This window comes from Thermothelomyces heterothallicus, assembly GCF_042370625.1.
Source record: "Thermothelomyces heterothallicus CBS 202.75 unplaced genomic scaffold P884_scaffold_14, whole genome shotgun sequence".
In the NCBI taxonomy this organism is placed as follows: Eukaryota; Fungi; Ascomycota; class Sordariomycetes; order Sordariales; family Chaetomiaceae; genus Thermothelomyces; species Thermothelomyces heterothallicus.
The window spans coordinates 638,759-661,993 of record NW_027192575.1 but is presented as its reverse complement, the minus strand read 5'-3'; the positions used below and the strand labels follow the sequence as shown (position 1 = coordinate 661,993).

General features: G+C 58.8%; 10 protein-coding genes across 10 annotated transcripts; 7 read left to right on the top strand and 3 right to left on the bottom strand.

Annotated features, from left to right (window-relative positions):
- Window positions 1–1,919: 1,919 nt before the first annotated feature.
- P884DRAFT_270524 (Thi4 family-domain-containing protein) lies at window positions 1,920–3,228 on the top strand (the record flags this gene model as incomplete). Its single annotated transcript, XM_069442361.1, has 3 exons — window positions 1,920–2,121; window positions 2,292–2,807; window positions 2,948–3,228. The coding sequence occupies 3 exons, from the start codon at window positions 1,920–1,922 to the stop codon at window positions 3,226–3,228; spliced, it is 999 nt and encodes a 332-aa protein (XP_069296881.1).
- Window positions 3,229–3,648: 420 nt separating this feature from the next.
- Window positions 3,649–5,631, bottom strand: P884DRAFT_202437 (pyridoxal phosphate-dependent transferase; the record flags this gene model as incomplete). The annotated part of the gene is made up of 4 exons (XM_069438431.1): window positions 3,649–4,944; window positions 5,102–5,146; window positions 5,224–5,514; window positions 5,578–5,631. The coding sequence occupies 4 exons, from the start codon at window positions 5,629–5,631 to the stop codon at window positions 3,649–3,651; spliced, it is 1,686 nt and encodes a 561-aa protein (XP_069296880.1).
- Window positions 5,632–7,478: 1,847 nt separating this feature from the next.
- Window positions 7,479–8,342, top strand: P884DRAFT_270522 (P-loop containing nucleoside triphosphate hydrolase protein; the record flags this gene model as incomplete). The annotated part of the gene is made up of 1 exon (XM_069442360.1): window positions 7,479–8,342. The coding sequence occupies one exon, from the start codon at window positions 7,479–7,481 to the stop codon at window positions 8,340–8,342; it is 864 nt and encodes a 287-aa protein (XP_069296879.1).
- Window positions 8,343–9,348: 1,006 nt separating this feature from the next.
- P884DRAFT_300564 (AMMECR1 domain-containing protein) lies at window positions 9,349–10,257 on the bottom strand (the record flags this gene model as incomplete). The annotated part of the gene is made up of 1 exon (XM_069444783.1): window positions 9,349–10,257. The coding sequence occupies one exon, from the start codon at window positions 10,255–10,257 to the stop codon at window positions 9,349–9,351; it is 909 nt and encodes a 302-aa protein (XP_069296878.1).
- Window positions 10,258–11,327: 1,070 nt separating this feature from the next.
- P884DRAFT_260766 (uncharacterized protein) lies at window positions 11,328–11,813 on the top strand. The gene has a single exon (XM_069441488.1). The coding sequence runs from the start codon at window positions 11,537–11,539 to the stop codon at window positions 11,750–11,752; it is 216 nt and encodes a 71-aa protein (XP_069296877.1). The 5' UTR covers window positions 11,328–11,536; the 3' UTR covers window positions 11,753–11,813.
- Window positions 11,814–12,076: 263 nt separating this feature from the next.
- Window positions 12,077–12,356, top strand: P884DRAFT_300563 (uncharacterized protein; the record flags this gene model as incomplete). Its single annotated transcript, XM_069444782.1, has 2 exons — window positions 12,077–12,149; window positions 12,226–12,356. The coding sequence occupies 2 exons, from the start codon at window positions 12,077–12,079 to the stop codon at window positions 12,354–12,356; spliced, it is 204 nt and encodes a 67-aa protein (XP_069296876.1).
- Window positions 12,357–13,317: 961 nt separating this feature from the next.
- Window positions 13,318–14,929, top strand: P884DRAFT_330387 (uncharacterized protein; the record flags this gene model as incomplete). Its single annotated transcript, XM_069445684.1, has 3 exons — window positions 13,318–13,535; window positions 13,747–13,971; window positions 14,077–14,929. The coding sequence occupies 3 exons, from the start codon at window positions 13,318–13,320 to the stop codon at window positions 14,735–14,737; spliced, it is 1,104 nt and encodes a 367-aa protein (XP_069296875.1). The 3' UTR covers window positions 14,738–14,929.
- A 774-nt stretch (window positions 14,930–15,703) lies between these two features.
- P884DRAFT_245244 (HAD-like domain-containing protein) lies at window positions 15,704–17,018 on the top strand. The gene is made up of 2 exons (XM_069440418.1): window positions 15,704–16,024; window positions 16,251–17,018. The coding sequence occupies exons 1-2, from the start codon at window positions 15,865–15,867 to the stop codon at window positions 16,886–16,888; spliced, it is 798 nt and encodes a 265-aa protein (XP_069296874.1). The 5' UTR covers window positions 15,704–15,864; the 3' UTR covers window positions 16,889–17,018.
- Window positions 17,019–17,212: 194 nt separating this feature from the next.
- On the bottom strand, window positions 17,213–19,197 carry P884DRAFT_300560 (uncharacterized protein; the record flags this gene model as incomplete). The annotated part of the gene is made up of 3 exons (XM_069444781.1): window positions 17,213–18,470; window positions 18,526–18,603; window positions 18,698–19,197. The coding sequence occupies 3 exons, from the start codon at window positions 19,195–19,197 to the stop codon at window positions 17,213–17,215; spliced, it is 1,836 nt and encodes a 611-aa protein (XP_069296873.1).
- Window positions 19,198–20,159: 962 nt separating this feature from the next.
- On the top strand, window positions 20,160–23,174 carry P884DRAFT_260759 (armadillo-type protein). Its single transcript, XM_069441487.1, has one exon. It carries the CDS (start codon window positions 20,441–20,443, stop codon window positions 22,730–22,732), a length of 2,292 nt encoding a protein of 763 aa, XP_069296872.1. The 5' UTR covers window positions 20,160–20,440; the 3' UTR covers window positions 22,733–23,174.
- The last annotated feature ends 61 nt before the right edge of the window (window positions 23,175–23,235 follow it).

Below are 23,235 nucleotides of genomic sequence, written 5' to 3'. Positions count from 1 at the left end.
TCCTTGCTCTTTAATTGCTCGGGTAAGTGGTTGGTTTACTAAGGAACAATCACGTCTGGGACTCGCTTTTTCTTCTGACCTGTTGAGCTTGAATTTAGTTGATGCTGTTGCTCAGCTTTTAGTAGGTATTTGATTGATGGCCCGGTGTGGTCTGGGGGACTTTCTTTACGCATTGGTGGCTGTCTCTATGTCCTTTTGTGGCTTGGTAGGACATCCTAATGAGAAACAGTCGACTCGTGGTTGCAAGATCAATGCTGCTCATCGGCATGCCAGCTCCCACCAACTTCCCGTCCTCTCAGACCTCGATCGCTCATCAATTCTAACGCCGGCTTAAGATGACGCAATCCTGTTTAGCTCAATCACTTTTTCTCGGGTATCTAGATCAGCCAAACTGAGAGAGAAGAGTCGAAACAGTCGGGAGCTCTAGGGATAGATGGCCATTGAAATGCGCCGGACTTGTCACTCACGGTGTATACTACGTCAGGCAGTGGCATACGCTGTACATTTGTTCTTTGATGAGTGGACTGAAGTTACGAGCATCTCCAGCTCCAACCTATGCGCCACCTCTGGTGCGGCTCTGGCAGTGGTGTGGGCCTTGATTGGTGCTCTGCCCGAGCATGTAATCACAGCTGCAACATCTCCTTCCGTCATAGTGTCTTGGGGGTGCTCCGTTCGATTTCGATGACTGGAAAGCACGGAACCTGAACGACCCTTCTTGATTCTATCGACAAGATTCTTGTCGGACTCGAAACGTTTGCTTACGGCGATCTCATGGGCCAAGTTCGCGCTCGCTTACCTTGTATCTCGCTCCGATCTCGGGCTCGCGTGGACGAGGTCGGGTCCCGGACGCGGGTTGCGGACGCGGGTTGCGGATGCCGGAGCAGACTGAGCGGTTTTCCTTCCACAAACACCAGCTTCGCATTGGCCAAGGTGACATCACACAGACCCGTAATTAGCCGGGGCGCACGAATCTTCCCGTCTACTACGTATGTACTACAGCACTGACGCGCTCTGAGTCGACGAGCAGTCTAGACGGGCGGTCGATACAGTAGATGTGCAATATCGCCGTGCTTGGGGTGGTGGTATCTAGAGGATAAGCGGCCCTGTGAGAATTGGATGTCGTCATTGGGTTGTGGTCAGCCCCTCCTCTTCCCTCGTTTAAAGCCATCGTTGGCAGCGATCTCTTGGCTTCCGTGAGGGGTTGATCATCCAATAAGAAGCAATCTGGACGCAAGTGAGAGGGGGCCGTGGGGTTCACCGTTGTGCCTTTAGCCGCTTGGAACCGCAATATGAGAGGGTTTAAGAGGAGCCGCTCCTCCAACGTTCACTCTGTGCCCTCCTCTCTCCCCTCCTCTCCTCTCCTCTCCTCTCCTCTTCAAAGCTTTGTGAAACTGCCGCCATTCCGCGACTAGAGACCGTCTTCTATCACCAGCTCCGCAAGGAATCAGCTCACAAGTGGCGTGCGCTCACACTCCTCCTCCCCTATTCCATCCCTCCCTTCCCCCCCGAATCACCGTCTAACCACAGCACAGTCTGACCTACCCCGTCCGGTACATACATACATGATGCCGTTCTGCTCCAGAGACAAAGAAGCCATGGCGGCCTTTCAATGGTGTTTTATCCCGCAATGATCAGGCGTATCATCATCTTCAGGTAACTATCTGAATGCATGAGCCGGTGCCAATCCGGTTGCTGTCAGCCGTCTTCCGTCCCAAGCCTCCCTGCAAGGCTCAGACTGCGAGACGGCCTCGACAGCGCCGGAGCGGCTGAGATTATACGGCATAACTTGATCTGGATAATACCAGCGAAAGGATCATGCTTCTTGTCTTCCCCCCACTTCCCTCGTGTTAGCAGGTGTCCTAACTCTCCCAGCTTAAGAAGCAAACCGTCCGGATCGAACAAAAACAACAATCACAGCCATGGCCCCTTCGGCAATCTCTCCCGCTCAGCAGCATGCCCAGCTCGCCTTCGCCCCCAAGAAGGTCAAAGATGCCGCTGCCGAGGTTGAGGACCGCGCCGCCGGCCTGACCAAGCCTCTGGCCGAGATGCTGGGCAACTGGGACGACTTTAGCTTTGCCCCGATCCGCGAGAGCACCGTCTCGCGCGCCATGACCCGCCGGTGTAAGTTGACCGTTTTTTTCCTTTCCTTTCCTTTCCTTTCCTTTCCTTTCTTTCTTTCTTTCTTTCTTTCTTTTTTTTTTTTTTTTGCCTCGTTGTTGTGGTAGACCTGTCCCACCATGTTCTGCTCCTGGCTGACCACATTTGGGAAACTGGACACGATGAACAAATAGACTTTGCCGATCTGGACAAGCACGCCGAGTCCGACATCGTCATCATCGGCGCGGGCTCCTGCGGCCTGTCGGCGGCGTACACGCTCGGCAAGCTGCGGCCGGACCTGCGCATCACGGTGATCGAGGCGGGCGTCAGCCCCGGAGGCGGCGCCTGGCTGGGCGGGCAGCTGTTCAGCGCCATGGTGATGCGCAAGCCGGCCGACGTCTTCCTGCGCGAGGTGGGCGTGCCCTACGAGGACGAGGGCGACTACGTGGTCGTCAAGCACGCCGCCCTCTTCACCAGCACCGTGCTGTCCAAGGTGCTGGCCATGGACAACGTCAAGCTGTTCAACGCCACCACCGTCGAGGACCTCATCACCCGCCCTGACCCGGACGGCGAGGCCGTCGGCGCCGGCGTCCGCATCGCCGGCGTCGTCACCAACTGGACCCTCGTGTCCATGCACCACGACGACCAGAGCTGCATGGACCCCAACACCATCAACGCGCCCGTGGTGATCTCGACTACTGGGCATGACGGTGAGTTTCTTTCTTTCTTTCTTTCTTCCCCCCCCCCCCCCCCCCCCCCCCCCCTTCACACTCTCCCATTATCTAGGTTTGGTAGACATGACGACGGTGTGGCTGACGCTGGGGTTCAAAAAAAAACCCTTTCCCACCAGGCCCCTTCGGTGCCTTCTCGGTCAAGCGCCTGGTCAGCATGAAGCAGCTCGAGCAGCTCGAGGGCATGCGCGGGCTCGACATGCAGCGGGCCGAGGACGCCATCGTCAAGAACACGCGCGAGATCGTGCCGGGCCTGATCGTCGGCGGCATGGAGCTGTCCGAGATCGACGGCGCCAACCGCATGGGCCCCACGTTCGGCGCCATGGCCCTGAGCGGCGTCAAGGCCGCCGAGGAGGCCATCCGCGTCTTTGACCTCCGCAAGAAGCAGAACGAGATCTGAGACGGTTGGACTATCTCGGCAGAAATAAAAAGGAGGACGAGTGGTTAAGTTGATCAGTTGCACACACACACACACACACACACACACACAAGCGACGCCTCGCCTCTGCCGTTGGCTTACCGTTTGCCGAGGAGGTCGTCAAGGAAAGGGCAGGAGGAACGTTTAGGACGCTCATTTGACCCTACTGCTGCCATCAATCAAAGTCTCGTTGTTGCTCTTGAAGTCTTTTGACAGATCGAAAAGAAGTCATGATTGAGTGGCCTGGTTTCTCCCGTATAACAACAGAACCGAAAGACCAAATGTCTATCGAGGAGGCAACACGTCTATCCAACCTTTTTTTTTTTTTTTGTTGTTGTTGTTTCTGTTGCTCTTCTTCCTCCACGTCTTGCTCGGGTCCCGCCCTTTCCAACCTTTCTTCTCTCACCCGACAACCTCCCTGGCTACGTGTTCCAACGCCTTCATCAATCCCTCGACGGTCCCCGTCAGCGTCTGCGCGTTAACCACCACCCGGAAGAAGCTGCCCTTCTCCCCCGGAGCGTAGTCGACCATGTAGCCCCGGGCGACGAGCGCGCGGGCCATGCGGCGGGTGCGGGCCGTGTTGACGGCCGGGTCCTCGGCGAGCCGGCCGCCGGGCGCGTGGTAGAAGCACACCTGCAGGCAGGGGGGCGGGTTCGCCGACAGGAGGACGAAGTCTGGGTGGCGCGCGACCAGGTCGGCCAGGTGCGCCGCCACCGCGAACGCCCCCTCCACCTGCCGCGCGAACCCGGCCGCGCCGTGGTACACCCAGCTGAGGGCCAGCTTGAGACTGTCGGCGCGCCGACCACACTGTAGCGTCAGGTCCGCCAAGTCCCAGACCTCCTCTTCTTCCTCCTCCTCCTCCTCCTCCTCCTCTTCTTCTTCTTTTTGTTCTCGTTCCTGTTCTGAAGGGGTAGTCGTCCCGTTGGGAGCGGCGGTGCCGTTTACTCCGTTCGTGGTGGGCCCTCCCGCCGCCGTCGCAGGCGACGAGGGCGAAGTGTCTTCTTCCTCCTGCCCCGGACCGTGGAAGAGATAGCCGGCGGGAAGGGTATTTGCGCGGTGGAAGACGGCCATGTCCGGACCGAGGAGGAAGGAGCAGGTCACGGGCACGTTCATCATCTTGTGCGGGTTGACGGTGAGGGAGTTGGCGAGGTGGGAGCCGGCGAGCTTGTGGCGGTGAGTCGGGGAGAAGATGGCGGGGCCGCCCCAGCTCGCGTCGATGTGCAGCCAGAGGTTGAACTCGGCGCAAACTGCGGCGATCTCCGGGAAGGGGTCGTAGGAGCCTAGCACGGTCGTGCCGGCGGTGGCATTGACGTAAAGGGGCGTTTTGCCCTCCGCCTTGGCGCGCTCGACGAGGGTGCGCAGCGCCGACGGGTCCATCCGGCCCTCGCCGTCGACAGGGACGGTCCAGACGGCGGAGGAGCCTAGGCCGCAGGTTACCGCCGCCTTCTCGACCGAGTAGTGGCCGTGGACGCTGGTAAAGAGGACGAAAGGGCTCGGGCCGCCGCTGTTTCCCCGAGTCTTGCATTCCGGATAGAGTGTGTTGCGGGCGATGACGACGGACGTCAGGTTCGAGGCACTGCCTCCTTGACAGGTCACACCCCCCGCACGCGGGCCGGTGAAACCAAAGAGGTTTGCCAGCGACCTGGCCGTGTGCTTCTCAATCACCGTCAGGGCGGGCGATACCTGGTAAACATGCACCTTTGGCCGGTTAGTGGGCTTGCCGCAGACTCGGATGGTTGTTTGGGGGAAAAAAAAGGAGGGGGGGGGGGGGGGGGGGGGGGGGGGGGGGGGGGGGGGGGAGGGGTTAGTTTGATGTGCTCAGGGACGGCTCCCTTTCCGAGCGAGCGAGACCTACATTCGTGTTCAGCGCTCCCAGGAGAAGCTCAGAAGCGACGCCAACCTTAGCATGCCTCAGTTAGCCTCACCATGTCACCCGTCACCCGTAGCAGCAAGGTGGTTTGGTCGGGTTACACGTACCGGATTGGTGCTGGCATACAGCTTGTCCATGAACCCCTGGTCCCACGTGTTGACGCTGTACTTGAGAACATCCCTCATGGTCTGGAGCAGCCCTTCTTCGCCGAGGCCCTCGCCTTTGGGTAGATTCAAGGCCAGCTCCTTGACCAGGTCCTCGGGTCTCCGAGTCTTGACGAGGGCGTTCTGCACAACACCCTGGCTGTCTGGAAGCAACTCCCCCGCCGCCCGGGACGGGACCGCTTCATCGGCTTCCCGGACAAAGGGAACGACCAGGGCTTTCACGGCATCGATGAGCTGCCGTCGTATCAACACTCAACACTGCCCTCGATAACGAAGCCGGGGAGGTCGGGAACCTACATGGTCGAGCTCATCCGCCCGGTTCAAGGGCTTGTCCCCTTGCGTCCCAGCCATCGTCTTTGGTGGCATGGACATGACGGTATGTTCGCGGTTGGAGTTGAGATGACTCCATTGTGGTGTGGGTGTGGAGCCTCTGCTGATGGTCTTCTTGAAGAACTGAATTTTGCTTTCCGGTCCGGTCCGTCGGGTCCCTCTCTTCCCCACGCGAACCCGCCGCCCCCACGTGCCGCGTGTCGCTTCGGTTGTCCCTGACAAGAAGACTCCACATCCGTTCAGGGCCGAAAGCGGAGGAGTTAACTTCCTTAGACAGAAATTGAACACATTGTAGACGGTGACGACAGGCAAGGGGGCGGTGTTGTCATCCCGTCCCAGACCAACTTCTGGATGCTCGGGCGGGTAGTCGACGCCGTCGTTAATTCCGGGTTACATGCACACAAGCAACATGCCTTTTTTTTCTTTCTTGACCAAGCCGACTGGCAACCACGTGGGCGCCACCGTGATCGAATCGATCCCAACCCAAAGCGTATCGGCGTCCTATGCAGTACTGCCGTGATGATGGTAATGGCGTTTTCAGGGCCATCTACTCTGTAGAGGGGAGGGCGGGGGAGCGTCTTCCAAGAGAGACTTTTTCCAGTGCATGTGTACCTAGTATGCAACACGCTCCACGGGCACAACCCGTCCTTTCGAACTGAAGTCATCGTTCGCCGTGTTACGTATTTCGTGACTGCTTCCAAACGGCTTTGGGTGGGGTCTGAGGCTAGATTCGAAGCTCCACATTATTAATTTTTTTTTTTTTTTTCGAAGAAATGCCCTGGCGGGCAAACGGCAGGGCGCGAGAACGTGAATGGAAAGAACGAAGAAACGGGCTGCATCCTAATGCACACAATCCTCAAGCCTTGGGTGCCCCGACACTTCCGAGTGTTTGAGTCAAGTGTATAATCGCCAGGGCGAAGAACGAGGATTGATGGGTGTATTTCGAGAATCTGAAACAATGGACGTAACAGTACGGATTACGGAGCGCACACCACTCCGTAATTGTACTTGGTTGTAGGATGTTTCGGCTCAGAGTTTCAGTAACAAGCAGAGGCATATCCATGCTACCTACCACCACATGTTATCCTATGTCGAAAGTTGAATCAGTGCTATGGATAATATTTGCCTTGCAAATAAAATCCAGATAGTGGTGATCAGTGTAAGCTCCAGTGTGTTTCATACAGAATACACGGAGGAGGTGTGTACAGTACAAGCAATGTAACGTAAAAACCACGTTCAATACGCGTAGTTGCCATGCTTGGAATTTTACAGTCGCTGCTCTGACCGCCCTTACCTTGACTTCTCAGCAATCCTTGACCGCATCGACGATTCCTCCCGCATGCGATTCCATTTAAGTTTATTTCTGCTCCGTTCCTTTTACCCTGCATTGATTGACATAAACCCTGGCCAGATTTTCTTCCCAGTGACGTCGCGTTCCCGGTGTTACCGCCCCACCCGCCACCCAGACTTGCCCGAGGCACTAATTCCAATCACATCCTTCACGACGCGCGCGCGCGCGCGATTTGACGCAAGTCAACAACAGCAACTTGATCTTCTGAGTCCGCCTGAGCTTGTTCACCCTCCTAGCTCCTTCGATTCGACATCCTCCAATTTTTTATTCACTCTGCTCTAGGAGTCCGCCCAAGTACTATTACACCTCCCGCGTGGCGGCCCCAGAAATTACCCTACCCAAAGAAGCCGGTTCCTCGATCAAAAACACTACAAAGTATCATTTGATCGGGAGGTCGCTTTCCACGCGCATCGCGGCGACGGCCCACCGCGGTCCGAAACGCCCATTCCCTACACAGCGATAAGCCGATTCTCTCCCAAACCCACCCCCCCCCCCCCCCCCTTTTGCTCCTCCAAAGATGAAGTCGACGACGCACACACCGTCCGCCTCGGACGCCTCGCAAACGCCCATCCCCATCTCCATCACCATCTGCGGCGACGGCGGCTGCGGCAAGTCCTCCATCACCCTCCGGCTCGTCAGGAGCCAGTGGACGAGCGAGTACGACCCGACCATCGAGGACAGCTACAGCGTGACGCGGCGGCTGGACGGCGTGGTGTACCACCTGAGCCTGACGGACACGGCCGGACAGGAGGAGTACCGCGGCATGTGGGCGTCGTCCAACCTGGGCGCCGACGCCTTCCTGCTCGTCTACGACATCACGTCGCGCGACTCGCTCGACGCCCTCGACTACTTCAACGAGCTGATCGACATGGAGGCCGAGACGCGGCTGGACAATGCGGCGCGCGCCCGCCGCGCCGGCCTGACCACCCTCGACCTCTCTTCCTCCTCCTCCGCCGCCGTCGGCGTCGGCGGGTCGTCGGCGAGCGGCAAGACGGTCCCGCCCGTCAAGATCGTCGCGGGCAACAAGTGCGACCTCCAGGAGAGCCGGCAGGTGCCCGCGGCGACCGGGCTCGAGTGGGCGCGCAAGCGCGGCTGCGGCTTCATGGAGACGAGCGCCCGGCTCGAGGTCAACATCGAGGAGACCTTTGCGCTCATCATCCGCCGCGTCGTCGAGGCCCGCCGCCTCGCCCAGGCGGGCGCCGGCGCCCAGCCAGCCGCCACCAGCCGCGGCATGACCAAGCCGCTGACGCCGCTGCCGCCGCCGGGCGACGACGAGGCCGACGAGGAGAAGCGCGGGCCCGGCGTCAGGGGCCCCAACATCAGGGGCGACCGCGTGGGCAAGGGGGACGGCGGGTTCTGGAGGAAGTTGCGGTGCTGGTAGGGCCGGACGTGCCGGAAGCTCGGAGCGGGCCGGGCGGGAAGGCTCCAACGAGTCGGGCGGGGCCTGACTGGTAGGGGGAAGCGTCGCGGGATCGTCAAGGATCAGATCAGGATCGTCAGGGATGCTTAGGCTGGTTTTCCGCAGGGTGGAAAAGGGCGGGAGGAATTTTTTGTTGGCGAGCGGCAAGCGAGGAGTTGGGAGACATGCTTGGAACATGCTTTTAAGACGGGAGCTTGGAGTGCGCGAGATACCATGGTTTAGCTGGGTTCTGGGTCTGGGATAATAGCACGTGGCCTGTTTCCATCTCGTCGGTTGCGTTTAGTCAGTCAGTCAGTCAGTCAGTCAGTCAGTTTGCAGCGATAACCATTTGGCGATATTGGACTTATCGACGAGACAAGCGGCCTTCTTCGTATGGTGTTATTTAATAAAATGCGAAGACGGAATCAGTATTCGCAGCGCTTCATCGCCAATGATCTTCGCGATGGGAACTCGTGGCTATTGTGATGGAAAGAAAGAAGCGATCCCTTTTTATTGCCTTACATCAAGGGGAAAAAAATTGTTTGGGCGCGGGAATGCAAGCACTTAGGTTCCTTTCCATCGAATCCAACAGATTCCATATGGACGAAACCTGCCTGTCGGACTGGTTAGCCACGCGCATCACAACTGTGAGGCGCAAAAGAATAGCCAGCAACCCAACCATCTGGTCTCGAAAACCACCAGCAACCCTCGTGATTTGGGGGAAACCGTTTACGCCCTTCCGAAGCCAACCCGGAACTACCTACCGTACCCGTTACCCGGTTTCCCATGTGCTCCGACCCAGACTCCTCAGAAACCCAGAAACCCTGTAATTCCCTTGTAAAGGCACCATCCCGCGCCCGCTCCTCCGATGCCTTCCCCTCTATTTCTTCAAAACGTGAGCATCTCCTCGCCTCCTAAGGAGGGACAGAAAAGAAAAAAGAAAGAAAGAAAAGAAAAAAAGGTTCGACGGAGCTCCCCATTCACCCCTCTACTTCCCTTTGCCCTCCACCCAGTCCCTCCACCTCTTGAATTCGGCGTACCCCAAGCTCTCCTTCTTGCCCTGATAGCGCACGACGTTAAGCTGGATCTCGGTCCACCGGTCCTTCTTGCCGACCCAGCCGGCCTTGCGCATGAGGCTGACCAGGGTCTCTTCCTTGGTCCACCCTTGCTCGACGGCGACGTCGGGCAGGTAGGTGGCGCCGTAGCGGCGGCCGTGGTGGTGGAAGGAGATGCGCAGGCCGTGGGTGCCGAGCTCCCAGTCCATGGGGTCGGCGGCGTCCTCGAAGTCGGTCAGCAGGGTGACGGCGACCTCGAGCGAGGGCAGCTCGCGCGCCGCGACGGGCCGGAAGCGCGTGTCCTGCAGCGCCGAGATGAGCGCGTACGACGACAGGCCCTCGTCCAGCTCCTGCGGCTCGAACGTGCCGATGCACCCCCGCAGCGAGCGCCCGCCGCCGGCCCGGGACGAGACCGTGTTCCACGTCACGAAGAGCGGGGATTCGGTGATTTGTGAGGCGGCTGCGGCTGCGACGGCGGAGGCGGCGACGGCAACGTCCTGCCCCGCTTCTGCCTCTGCCTCTGCCTCTGCCGCCTGGCCGTCCTCGGCAAGGGCCGAATCAGAAGAGACCGGAGTTTCCGGAGTGCTCGGGCCGAGGGAGAGGGTACTGGTGGATGCCGAGGAAGCGGAGGAGGAGGAGGACGACGACGAGTCTTCGGTGACGCGGCGGAGGGCGGGTAGCCGCTTGGAGAGCTTGCTGCTTTCGGCGGCATCTGCGGCCGCGGTGGAGCGGGCGTATTCGGCCCACGACTTTTGCACTTCAGACAGGGTCATGGGTTTGCGGCCCTCGAGATGGGCCGCCAGAGTCTCGAAACAGTACAAACAGTGCTCGACCGAGGCCATGGTGAGTGTGGGTTGGCTTGGCCGTGTCGCTTGTCGGCGGAACAAGTTTGACACGAAAACTCGTCAATTTGTCACCGCGGGGTGCGGAGGCCAGGGATTGTTGGATATGGGTGGTCTCTTGAACCAAAAGAGCGCAGTTGTAAGCGACAGCGACGCAAGCCAGCCCCGGAGTTCTCGGGAAACGAAGGAACAGAAAGTGGGAAGTGCGGGAGAGAGGCAGGAGGGGTCAACGGATGAGGAAAGCAGCCTGCACAGGTGGGGCGGCCGGAGCTGGATGGCCTTCAAGGTGGTGCGGGGCAGGGCTGCTGATAAGGCCCGCAGGCGGAGCCTGAAGACGGGACGGTCTCCTATCGGCCCGTCGGCAGCCTGAGGCCCAGCTGCACTCCACAGGACTTCCTTTTCCGGCCAATTTTCCTCTCCGTTATGAATTTTTTTGCCATTTTGCCATTTTTTTTTTTTTAGTATTCTCTTTTTATTCCCTTTCGGTCTCAATTGGCACGTGATGGTAATTCTTGTTGCTAGGGTCGGGCTTGAAAAAATCCGGGAAACAACTTGAACTTGACAGTCTTTCCATTGTTGTGCAGACAAGATCACTCGTCCGGTTCGATACGTGGCCGATGTGATGATTGGTCGTGTATTAGCCAGTGCTTCAGCATTCAGCATTCCTCTTTCTGACTTGGCAGCAACAAAGAAAAGATTTGGAATGGCTTTCGAACTTTTAAGATTCTACAGGAGAATACAGGGCAATCTGCTGGAATATGGCAAGTAGCTGAATCATTTAAGAGCATAGTTATGTCTGCCAGGGAGACGTGACGATGCCACATAATGGCAGATGCCTACAGCTGTCAATAGGCGCAACCAGTGTTTCGGCAACCCCCCCACTTGTTGTGTGCCTTCACATTCTCCAGCTTCTGCCAAGCGCACGAACATCCCCAGCCTGAGGCCCTTGCAACACGCCTTATATTCCGGCAGCATATGGGCCGTTCTGGGCTCCTGGATGCTGCGACACGGCAGGCCGGGGCTGTGCCTGCTTCTCAAACATCCAGGATCGGATATAGCTCTTCCGACTGCGCTACCCCATGCCGGAGTGCGGCATGCCCCCGGTGACAACGCCCCTCTGACGGTTTCATCCCCCTGCTTCAAGAAACTTCGCTTCCTTGGCTGTCTCCATGAACCTCTCCAGACTTTTTACCCTGCACACAGTAGAACAAACAAACTCGTTTTAGCGTCGCTTCGCCGAGGCCACTGTGACATTGGCTCACTATGCCGTCCAAGCTTAATGGTAGCCGCGTTGCATCAAGCGCTGTCTATGTTGGGGGTTGCGGGATTGCGGGATTGCGGGATTGAAGCTGCGTATGATCGAAGGCCCAGAGCTCGCACCTGCACGTCTCAGTCAGGAGTCTCATTCCCTAAAAAGGTTCAGCTTCGGGCCGTATGCTGCCATCGAGGGTCTAGGATTCGAAACATAGGGTTCTCCGGGGCTAACGACCTTTGACAAAAGTTGTCGGGACTGGGCAGTGATCATCCCTCTTGGGAGGCTTTCTCGAAACGCATACTGTCTATCAGGGATGGCTGACCCTGATGGTCTGCTGCCGCGAGAGCATACATTAACCTGCTGCCCTTAACCTCGGCTCCTCTGGCATTCTATCCCTTTCTTTCCCCCATCGCCACTCGCTTCCTCCCCCATTGACGCGGAGTTCATCACACTTCCTTTCTCGTCGCCGGTCGACCCGTTCGTTCCTTGCTTCCGATCTCTCTGCACTTCTCTCAGGGACCAGCACGTCCATACATACACATACACACTTCTTAATCGGCCACCATGAAGCTCACCGTCGCTACCGTGCTCACCCTCGCCGCCGTGGCTCTTGCCTATCCTGCAGTTGACAAGAGTGGTTCGTCGCTTGCCCTGGGTTTTTTTGTGGTGCTGGTCCCATGTCTAGAGCGCGGCTTGGCTGACATACTCCTTAGCACCGGCCAAGCGCCAGAACGCCGGGGGTCAAATTGACGTCTCAGTTCCCTCCATGACGGACGCGAGCGGGAACGTCATTCCGTTCAATGCCCCAAACGTCCACAAGGACGCGGCGGCTAAGGGGATCTGATCGACTAGCCTTTGCCACACACGACATTACCATTCATACAACTTCTACGATATTTTATATACTTCATCGACAATGTCCTTCAGAGATAATGTCGTGGACAAGGAGGCAGAGGGTAGCTTGGGACTGCGGCCAACCTCGATGGTTAGGCCACAAGAAGGAGTGTGGTTCGATCAGTACGGAGGGTTCTTGGGAAGGGAGAGAGGAAACTTCTTAACAAGCAGGAACGAATAAATACGTACTTTTATTTTTGATATGTTTTTTTCGTCGGGGTGCTTTTCGTTCAACGTTGTCTCACACGGCATGTCGATGTCTTGGGCAACGCTAGGCTACACTAGCGAAACAAGGGGTTCTTTCCTTCCATGCCTGTGTGTAGGATGCTGAATAGTGGCTGTGCCGTCCGGTTTCCACGTCGGTAGTGTAACTAACCCCAACCCTGTGTACGTCAGGAACCTATTAGTGGAAGCTGCTCTAATGTGTAAGTAAACAAACATGCCTAGGGCATTTCATTCCGTTGGCTCTGCTGTCGCCAACCCCACCTACTAACCAACCAACATGCAGCTCCGTGCAGGACCAAAGCGGGCATTGGGGGCCGTTGTCAGCTCCCACCGTTTTGGGTGTTGGTGCGTCCAGAATGGAGGAGGCTGAGAGCTCCCTGCAGACGGCAGCCGGGACGAGGCACTGCCACTTGTTCCGCCCACGATGAGAGGTCGTCCCGAGATCAGACGAATTCCTCGAGAACTCTTGTCACTCGTCGGAAACCATTTCGCGCTTGGTGGCTCGGACCGTTTCTCAACGCTGCAGTCAGCAACAACAACGACGACGACGACGACGACGACGACGACGACGCGCCGCGTTGAGCGCACTGACCGGACGGCGGCCACGGTCGGTGCTCGGATGAGGGGCGCTTGTACATACATACAAACAATCAGCGACCAGTGTGTTCGGCTCCGGCTCCCATACCATGTCGTCGCTCGACCTCGACCAGGCGATGCACGCGCGGGCGCGGTGGCGCAAGGCCATATTGATCCCTCTTTGGATCTTCCAGATCGCCGTGCTGCTGTGTCTCATGGGCATCTTTGCGTACCGTCTGGCCGAGACCTTTGAGGACTACGAGAAGCGGGACAAGCAGGGCGAGGTGCCCATTGTCGAGGTGGTGTATGGCAATTCCCCCCCCACGGGGTAAGCCATCCCAGCGCCTCCCTTCTGGTTCTGTTCCGACCAGTCTCCGTTGTTTATGCACTCACACCCGCTATCCAAAGAGATCGGCTTCGGACAATCTTGTATTAAAAAAACCAAAAAAAAAAAAAAAAGAAAAAAGAAAAAAAAAGACCGTTCAGAGTAGCTTTTCCATCTGCTCTGCTCTTCTGCTGACATGCAACCCGGACCACAGCTGGGAAGCCACTAACGTCGGCTTCAACCTCATCGCCCTCGTCCTCAACATAGTCGAGATCGCCCGCATGGCCACCGAGCGGCTGACGCCCTTTGTCATGGTCTTCACCCAATCCATCAAGCTCACCTTGGCCTTTGCCGTGTTGGCGCTCGACATCGTCGCCTACCTAGAGCACATGGACGGGCACTACTCCACCGTCGGCCTGTCCCTCGATTGCGGCCTTCTGTAAGGCTTGACCCAAGCCCCAGGACTCTTCTTCTTCCCCCTTTTTTTTTTTCTTTTTCTCGTTTCCGTTGTCCTGAACCCGACGCTAACCAACCCGTTCCCCAGCGCGGCCAACGTAGCAGCGCTCGTCTACGCCGCCACGACCTACCGCCGCCTGCTCCATTACGAGGACTACCACCTCACCGCCAGTACCGCGCACGGCAAGGCCCTCCACCTGCCCGGCGCTGCCGCCTGGGGGGGAGGAGGGGACGCTCTCGAGCTAGGCGTCAAGCATCCCTCTTCCTCCTCTCCCTCCTCCCCTCCTTACTACTACGACCAGTCCCGCTCGATCCACCCCTCTCCGTCGACGCTCAAGCGGGAGGTCGACCGCGCGATGAGCGCCGAGTTCGGCTGGGGCGGCGGCGGCGGCGGCGGCGGCGGCGGTGCGGCCGCCGTGAGCAGGTCCGACACCGTGGTGGTGGCTTCGGGGACGGTGCCGGCGCGCCACGCGGCGGTCGAAGGGCTACACCGCCAGCGGAGCTGGGTGACGGAGGTCGGGGTCGTTTCTGCCGAGGAGGCGGACGGCGAAGGGTCGCTGCATGCGCGGGGTGGTGGTGGTGGTGGTGGTGGTGGTGGTGTTGGTGGTGGTAGTGGTAATGATGATGGTGGTCATGGGGTGATGGGGACGGCTGATGGGCAGGGTCACGGGTTGGGCTATCCCAAGGGAGGCAGGCAGGATGGAAAGAAGCAAGACGAGGAGGAGGAGGCGCTGCTGTCGGCGAGGTGAAGTGTCTCAGTGCGTCCTACCATTTCTTACCTGTTGATGAGGTCATGACATGCATTTGGGTGCCCTCGAGCGGAATGAATGGTGTTTTGGGGGTTATTCCATGTCTGGAGGCATTGATTTGATTTTGTTCACGTTGATGGTTATGAGATATCGGCATGTTATCCATCAAAGAAAAGGAAGGGGAAAAAAAAGGGAAAAAAAGGGGGGGGGGGAAGAGGAGGGAAAGGAAGCTAAAAAAGCGACATCTTACTCCGAAACAAGGTAGATAACACTCTCTTCCATCGTCACCTCGCCTTCCATCTCACCCTCCCGACCCACTCGCCAAAGCTCCTCACCTCGTCGGCCGCCAGCAGCCGCTCGACCGTGTAATACTCCATGGCGAGCTCCTCGTGGCCGCGGAAATGGTGGACGAAGCGGTGGCAGGCGCCGCGCCGCACAGCCAGGCCACGTCCTGCAGCTCGACCTCGGCGCTGTCTGGCTCGCTCGCCGAGGGGCGGGGAGCCGGTCCTAGCGAGTTTCCCGGGAGCGCCGTTTGGACCTGCGCTTGGGTTTTGAGAAGGGGGCGGCGATGCGCTCGATGAGAAGGGACGAGAGGGCGACGCGGAATTGCTCTTAGTTTGCCCTGTACTCTTCGGGAATGTCGGCCGATATGGCGAGGGCGTAATTTCTCTATTTCTAATTCTATTGATTTAATTACGGATTATTATCTTTCTCTGAAAATTCCGCTGAAATGAAACCAATAGTTGTGAGGCGAGGTACTGAAAGTAGCCGGGTTGGAAAGTGAAAACGGCAGCTTGATGATGTCAAAAGTACCTTACCTCCCTAAAACGTTCATGTAAGTCGGCCTCGCACCCCCCGCCCTCTCCCTCCCCGGCCTACATTCCCCAAATGCTTCGGCCGAAGAGAGCCGTTCTTCTCCCGCCGCCTCTGCCGTGATTCCCCGCTCTCGGCCCCACTCGGCGTCCCCATGCACCTTCCGGATTACATAGTGCTTATAAGTACCGTCAGCAAACCAACATCAGCCCTTGTGGCCCTTTGCTCCGGAGAGGATACCTCTGTCACCATATGGGGCATGCACGAGCACGGAACCTCACCGGAGCAACGAGACGAATCCATCGCAACCCGCCATGGCGACCATCATCGCCTTCGATCTCTACGGCACCATCCTGTCGACAGATTCGATCGCCGCCGAACTGGCCGAGATTGCCGGCCATGACCGCGCAGGAGAGCTGGCCTCGCTCTGGCGACGCTACCAGCTTGAATACACGTGGCGCATCAACAGCATGGGTGAGTCACCATCATCTCCCAAATCAGATACTCCGTCCACGCCTTCCACCCCTCCCCTTCCCCCTCTCTCCTTTCTCTGCTCCCTAATCTCCCATGCGTCTCTACCAACCGAAAAAGGACCAGAGAAAAAAAGAAAGAAGGAAGGAAGGAAGGAAGAAGAAAGAAAGAAACAAAGAAACAAAGGGAGAAAGGAAGAAAGAAAGAAAATAATATACTAAACAACCAGGCCACTACCGCCCTTTCACCACTCTCACCCTCGCCTCCCTGCGGCACGCCGTCGCCGACCTCGACCCGGCCCTCGCCTCCGTCCTCACGCCGGACCGAGAGGACCGGGTGATGCGGGCGTACGACGCGCTGCGCGTCTTCCCCGAGGTGCCCGCCGCCTTCCGGTCGATCCGTGATCAGGCGGAACCAGCCCCAGCCCCAGCCCCAGCCCCAGCACCAGCACCGGCACCGGCGGGGGCGGGGACGGCGGCGGCGAAGACTAGAGTGGAGGCGTACGTCTTCTCCAACGGCACGCCCGATATGATATCGTCGTCCCTGTCCAACGCGACCGACCTGGCCCCGCACGCCGGCGTGCTGCGCGGGCTGGTGAGCGTGGACGAGGTGCGGGTCTACAAGCCGGACCGCCGGGCGTACGAGCACCTGCTGCGGCGGGTGGGCAAGGAGGGGAGGCCCGAGGAGGTGTGGCTGGTGAGCTCGAACCCGTTCGACGTCGTGGGCGCGGTCTCGGCCGGCCTGCGGGCCGCGTGGGTGGACAGGGCGGGCAGAGGATGGACCGACCGGCTGCTGTTCGAGCCGACCATCGTTGCCCGGGGGGTTGACGAGGCGGTGCGGGAGATCATCAGGGCCGCTGCCGAGTAGCCGCACGCTCGCCCATTCATGTCCCTGCCCATTCTTAGCCCCTCGTATATACATACAACCGTGGTTATTCGCACTGACCCCCTCCTTTTCATTATCTTCATAAAGTAGTAATAAATTCCTTGTTTCGGTCTATATAGTCATAGCCATTCAAGGGCTGCCTCGAGACGTATCAGAGCCCGTTCTCAACAGTCCTACCATTAAGCCAGATAGCAAACGATACCAGACGCCGTCACAATGCATGTTACGCACCTGTCTCCGTAAGACGTGGCGGACCCCCTTCGCCCGGCTCCCGATCGCCTCGGTGGACCCAAAACATCCCTCGTTTTACATCGTCGCGTTCCTCACCACTCCGTCCTTGCCCCTGACAAGCAGAGGGGGCGTCTCCTCCGGGCTGCGGCCGTTCCGATACTGCCACAGCCGGCTCACGTCCTTGACCTTGACCCTCACCCCTTCTTGCCGCTTCCTCCTAGTCCTCCGCGGCGAGACCCCCCCGTCGCCGCTTTCCGCCCTCGCCGGATGGGGACTCACGTCGACTACCTCGACCTGCTCCTCTCCATCCGCCGCCTCCCCGTCGCTCAGTTCCTCTCCCTCGCCCTCCTCCCTGCCCGTGCCGTCCCCGCCACCGCCAACAAGGACCTCGCTCTCCATGAACTCGTTCCCCTCCTCTTCCACCCCGAGGGGCACCCCGTCCGCGTTCCTCGCCAGCTCCCCGGTCGCGGGGTCCCTTCGGAGGGGGAACATGCCGTCCAGGTAGTGCTGCACCATCTGGTGGCCGCCGCGGGGGCTGGTGCGCGCAAACACGCGGCCGATGAAGCGCGGGACGAATTGGGAGGACGGCGACGAGGTGGCAAAGTGCAGGACCCCCCAGACGGCGACGAAGTCGGTCGTGTGGGCGTAGTGCTCGATGTAGCCGATGACGCGGTCCGAGTGGTGGGAGGGGTGCGGGCTGCCGGCGGCGCCCGCGAAGAGGGCCGTGCCGGCACCGCTCTCCGTCTCGGTGGTGGTCGGGGTTGAGTGGCGGTTGGACGAATCGGCCGCGTCATCTAGATCGAAGGAGGTGGAGCTAGAGCTGGATCTGGTGCCGGATCTGGAGCTGGATCTGGAACTGGAACTGGAACTGGAACTGGAGCCGGAACCGGAGCCGGAACTGGAGTTGGAGTTGGAGCCAGAACTAGAGTTGGGCCTGGATCCCGGCTGCGGGCAACGGCGGCGGGGGACACGGGCGGCTTCGTCGCGGTTGTGCGTGAGCTGGACCGAGTCGACGCATGCCGCCGACGGGTTGAGCTTTGCCAGGTTTTGGGTACGGGTGTGGCGGTGCGGGTTATTGAAGTGGTTGGCCGCGTTGCCAAAAGTGTAGACTTCGAGTTTGGAAAGCAGGTCCTGAGGGAGTTCCTGGAGGAGCCAGTCCAGGATCAGGCTGCCCTCGATGGCGCCCTGCGAGTGAAGAATGAAGATGACTTTGGAATATTGCGGGTTGTACAGCTTCTTCTTGATTATACGGTAACAGACCCGTACGTCCTTGGTGGCGTATCCCCAGTTGCGCTGGATGAGGCACTCGACAACGTCGAACAAGATGCCAGAGCTGTTATGGTGAGCATGGGACAATGGATGGCCGGATCAGACGAGCAGAGTCTCACGTTCTATTGTGGATGCCAAGGATTGGCCGCTTGAAGGAGGCGGCGAGGCGGTTGAGATTGGTCTGCATCCAATGCGACCTGGACCCTGGGTTAGTGTCCGCCTTAGTTGTTCCCCCCCCCCCCCTCCCTCCTTCCTCCAAGCCCCCCTTCCTACGAGCGAATGCCGACTCACCCAGCCGCAACCCCGTTGATGAAAATCCATTGCTCGTGGGCATGTTCTGGCAGTGCTGGCGCGTACTTGGGGTCCGAATGATACTCGACTCCCTTGCCGTTGAGCAGCATGCACAGAAGCTTGTTGACAAACAAGAAAACGCCCACGATGATGGTGGCAGTCCAAATCGGCAGCACCGCCAGAGCTGGGAGCGCTACCAGGCCGCCAAGCTGCAGTATGCACAACACAACGTGAATCGCGATAGCCCGGATGTTCTCCTTTGTCGGCGAGAGCTCGCTCAGCTCGCCCGAGTCTGCAGGAGAGAGCGGCCACAGAATGTAAGGAATGGCCCAGGAGTACTTGAAGAAGTAGTAGACATCCCAAGCCATGAGCTTCCAAGGCATGTCGGTATAACCATAGTTGATGACGGAGCGGCCGCCTATCTGGGAGCCGAAGAAGCGTGTATTGTTGGCGGGAGCGGCCCTGGTTGGCCTCGTGGTTGGCGGAGAGGGCTGAGCCATACTGAGGAACGGGAAACAGCCCGATGGACCATGACGCTGGCAGCTTTGCCCCTGTGGTCGATGGCCGGGATGGGGGACTACTTAAAGGGCGGGATCGGAAGCTGGATGGGCGATGTTGACCGCTGGAGGGTCCGTTGATCCTGCTCACACATGGCGGTCCCGGACTGGGGTGTCAGCAGGATGGCTGGGGAGGCTTGGCAGTTCTGAGGCACCGAAGCGGTTGCCTGGAACCGTTGTGCGATTGGCGCTTTGGAGAGATCGCCCGCAGGGCTGAGGGGCGCCAACCACAACCGCCGCCCAGTGGCTACGGAGCAGTGTCCGAACCTTACAGAGGAGTCAGCGTAGTTATCTGTGAAACACGGAGAGCGGAATCCATACATTTTTGCGGCAGTCGCACTGCGGCAAGTTTGTCTGTGCCAAACGAATATTTCGTACCCGTAGTGTATCGTATGCTTGGCTCACATAGGTAACAACAGAACGGATAACGGCGCCTGAGACAGGGGCGGGCAGTCAGGTGTGTGGCCGTAGTGTATGTAGGACCTCCATAATCTGGGCGAAAACTGGGAAACGCGCGCATGCCGCGATTCTTGGGTCGTTCAGGTCTGAAGGGCAGGAGGCACTGTGGTCCGCCATCCGGGACGACGGAGCAATTGCTTGCATTTTCATCAATGTGCGCGAGGCGTTCCTAAATAATGTGACCGAGTCGCCGATCAGCGAATATTATGTGTACGGATTAGTTGTGTGCACGAGGTAACAGGTTCGCTGGCCACATATCCGTAGGTACTTTGCCCGAGCGCGGTGTATGCAACGCAGTCGTAAAGAGCCTGGGTTAGGGTTCGATTCCCAATCGACCGAGCGATAAGATAAACTTTTTCTACAAGCGCTTTTTCGTACAATTCCACGGTCTCGATTGTCCAGATACCTCCCTACGAAGGCGGTTCGCCGACACAACACCATGGGCAAGAATAGGAAATCTAAGCGGCAGCTGATCCGTGACGAGAAGCGGGCCAAAAAGCGCGGACGCGAGCTCGCCGAAGAGGAAGAGCGCTCCGCCAAACGACAGCGCCAGCACGACGCCGACGGTCAACAGGAACTCTCCAACGACGACCTCTTCACTTACGACCCGAACGCCGATTACATCCCCTTTGACGAGGAAGAGGGCGGCAACGATGCAGCAGGATACAATGCGTCCGCAGCCCATCCCCGCGCCCGTGGCGGCAACTTTGAGCGCGAGTTCTTCGGCATGCTGGGCGAGCAGGAGCAGGAGTACTTCCGCCACGCCGACGAGCTGCTCGAGCTGAACGACTTCCCCTCCGCCGAGGAGCGCCACATCTTTTTGCAGAACGTCTACCGCGAGGCCCGTGGCAAGGAGCTCAAGCTCGCCAGCAGCCAGTCGTGCTCGCGCCTCATGGAACGCCTCATCCTCTTATCCACCCCCCGCCAGAAGAAGCGCTTGTTCGGCGCCTTTGCCGGCCACTTCATGACCCTCGTCACCCACCGCTTTGCCAGCCACTGCTGCGAGAAGCTCTTTCTGATGAGCGCCCCCGTCGTGACGGCCGAGCTGAGCGGGGAGGCCGACAAGGATGTCGAGATGGGGGACGCGGACGATGACGAACCAATGGCGCCCGAGATTGCCGAGGCCGTGAAGACGTCGATGGAGGATTTGTTCATGCTGACACTGGATGAACTCGAAGAGCATCTCTCGTTTCTGCTGTCGGATCGGTACGGCTCGCATGCGCTGCGAGTCTTGCTCGTGGTGCTCTCGGGGAGGCCGCTTGCCCAGGCCGGCACCAAGTCGCTACTTCAGGGCAAGAGCAAGGAGTACGTGACGGTGGAGGGCGCCTCGGCCGTGACGAGTGCGCTTAATACGCAGACGAGGGCGGTCCCGTCGTCTTTCACGATGGCGATAGAGAAGATCATCAGCGACTCCACGGCTAGCATGGATTCGACGGCGCTGAGGGTGCTCGCCAAGCACCCTACCGGCAACCCGACCCTGCAGTTGTTGCTAGACCTGGAGCTGTCGCTCTCAAAATCGAAGAAGTCAAAGAAGGAAGAAGAGAGTGGCAATGCTGCCGAAGGCGAGGGCAGCGTGGTGTCTCTACTCGAGAGGCTCGTCCCCGGCGCTCTCGCCTCGTTCAGCGACGAGAAGTCACAGGCGTGCGAGTTTGTCAACAGCATGCTCTACGATCCTATCGGGTCGCGCCTCCTCGAGACCCTGATCGCTCACTGCCCAGGCAAAGTCTTCAAGGGTTTGCAGGCCAACATCTTCGCCCCGCGCATCCAGAGCCTGCTGCGGAACGATATCGCCTCATATCCCGCCATCAAGGTGCTCAACCGGCTGAACAAGGAAGACCTCGCCAATGCAGTCCAGAAAGCGCTTCCGGAAATTCCGTCCTTTGTCGAAAAGGGCCGCTTCAACGTGATCAAGACTCTCTTCGAGCGCTGCAACGTGCGCGGTGCCACCGCCGAACTCGGTAGTCTCCTCCAAGCCCTAACGGCAGCATGCGGCGGCAACTGGAAGCACATTGTCCCGAAGCTCTGCCTCCTCTCCGAACCTGAACAGGAGCCCGAGACCAAGGAGAAGAAGTTCCAGACGCCAGAAGCCAAGAGCAAAGCTGCGCTCATCTCCCACGGCAGCCAGGTCGCCACCGCGCTCCTCGACATCCCGGGCCAGCCTTCGAAAGCGATCCAGAACTCCCTTCTCGCCCTCTCGTCCGACCAACTCCTCCGCATGGCCACCACCTCCCCTTCGACAGCGGCCATTCTCACCAAGGCCCTCGCTACTCCGGCCCAGATTCCACACTTCCACAAGCTCCTGGTCGCCGCCCTACTCCCCAACATCTTCACCCTCGCCACCTCCCAGCACGGCAACGGCATCGTCACCGAGATCATTTCGACCCCGTCCAAGGGCGGCGGTACTAGCTCGGAGGGGGCCGTGGTCGTGCCTTTCCACCTCAAGGAGAACATCATGGCACAACTGGAGCGCCAGGAGCGCGCGCTGCGCGAGACGTGGCTCGGGCGAAACATCTGGCGCGCGTGGCGCGGCGACCTGTGGAGGCATCGGCGGCACGACTGGGTGCGCTGGGCCAAGGAGACTGACCCGGAGGGGGAGAGGGTCGCGGGCATGCCGAAGGTGTCCAAACCGGGGGATGGTGAGGAAGAAGGAAAGGGGAAAGGGAAGGCTGGGAAGGCGGCGGCAAAGGGGCCGGTGAGCGGAGGAAAGAAGAGTACAAGCGTCAACGGGGTGGCGGCTGGAAAGGGTGTCGGGCAAGAGCTCGGGACGAAAAGAAAGACCGAACCGAAAGCGGAAGGCAAGGTCGACAAAAAGGGGTACGAGAAGAAAGGGGGAAAGGAGGAAGAGGGAAAGGAGAAGCGAGGGAAAAAGGAGGGAGAGGGCAAGGAGAAACGAGACAGAAAAGAGGAAAAGGCCGCAAATGGCCAGAACGTTGACGAAAACGTAAAAAAGGAGAAGAAGAAAAAGAAAAAGAAAGGCCTGGAAAAGGAAGGGGTGGAAGGAGAGGTAAAGGCGGCCTAGACGCTCGATATGAGCCATGACTTGGTTCCCAGGTAACTAGTAAGGGCATGATACCCAGAGTGCGCCCTGAAAGAAACATTGGCTCGGCCATCTCCTTGTCGCCCGTCGCCCGTCGCTTTCAGGGGTCAAGCACGGCACCTTGCATACCGGAAGGTGACCCGGTCCATCTTTACACGCATCCGCCTGGGTGTTGTGAGATGTAATTCCGTGGTTCCCTTTTCGACAGCCAACAAGGTTATGTTGGAAATCCTTTCGGCTCTTTGACTCTCACGCATCCTGCTTCCCGGGTTGTGCGGTATCCATCGCTTTGGCCAGGAATCAGCGCGCCTCAAAGGTGGGATTAGGAGCTGGTTGGCTTGCTCTCTGATGGCTCAGCGTGTTTTCCCTGACAGCAAAGACATGACAGTTCTTTGGCTGCTTGTGGATAGGTTTGAAGATCAACAGGTTTGTTATTGTCATCGTTAGCAGTGAGAGGTGGTATATGAGCTACCGAAGTCCAGCCT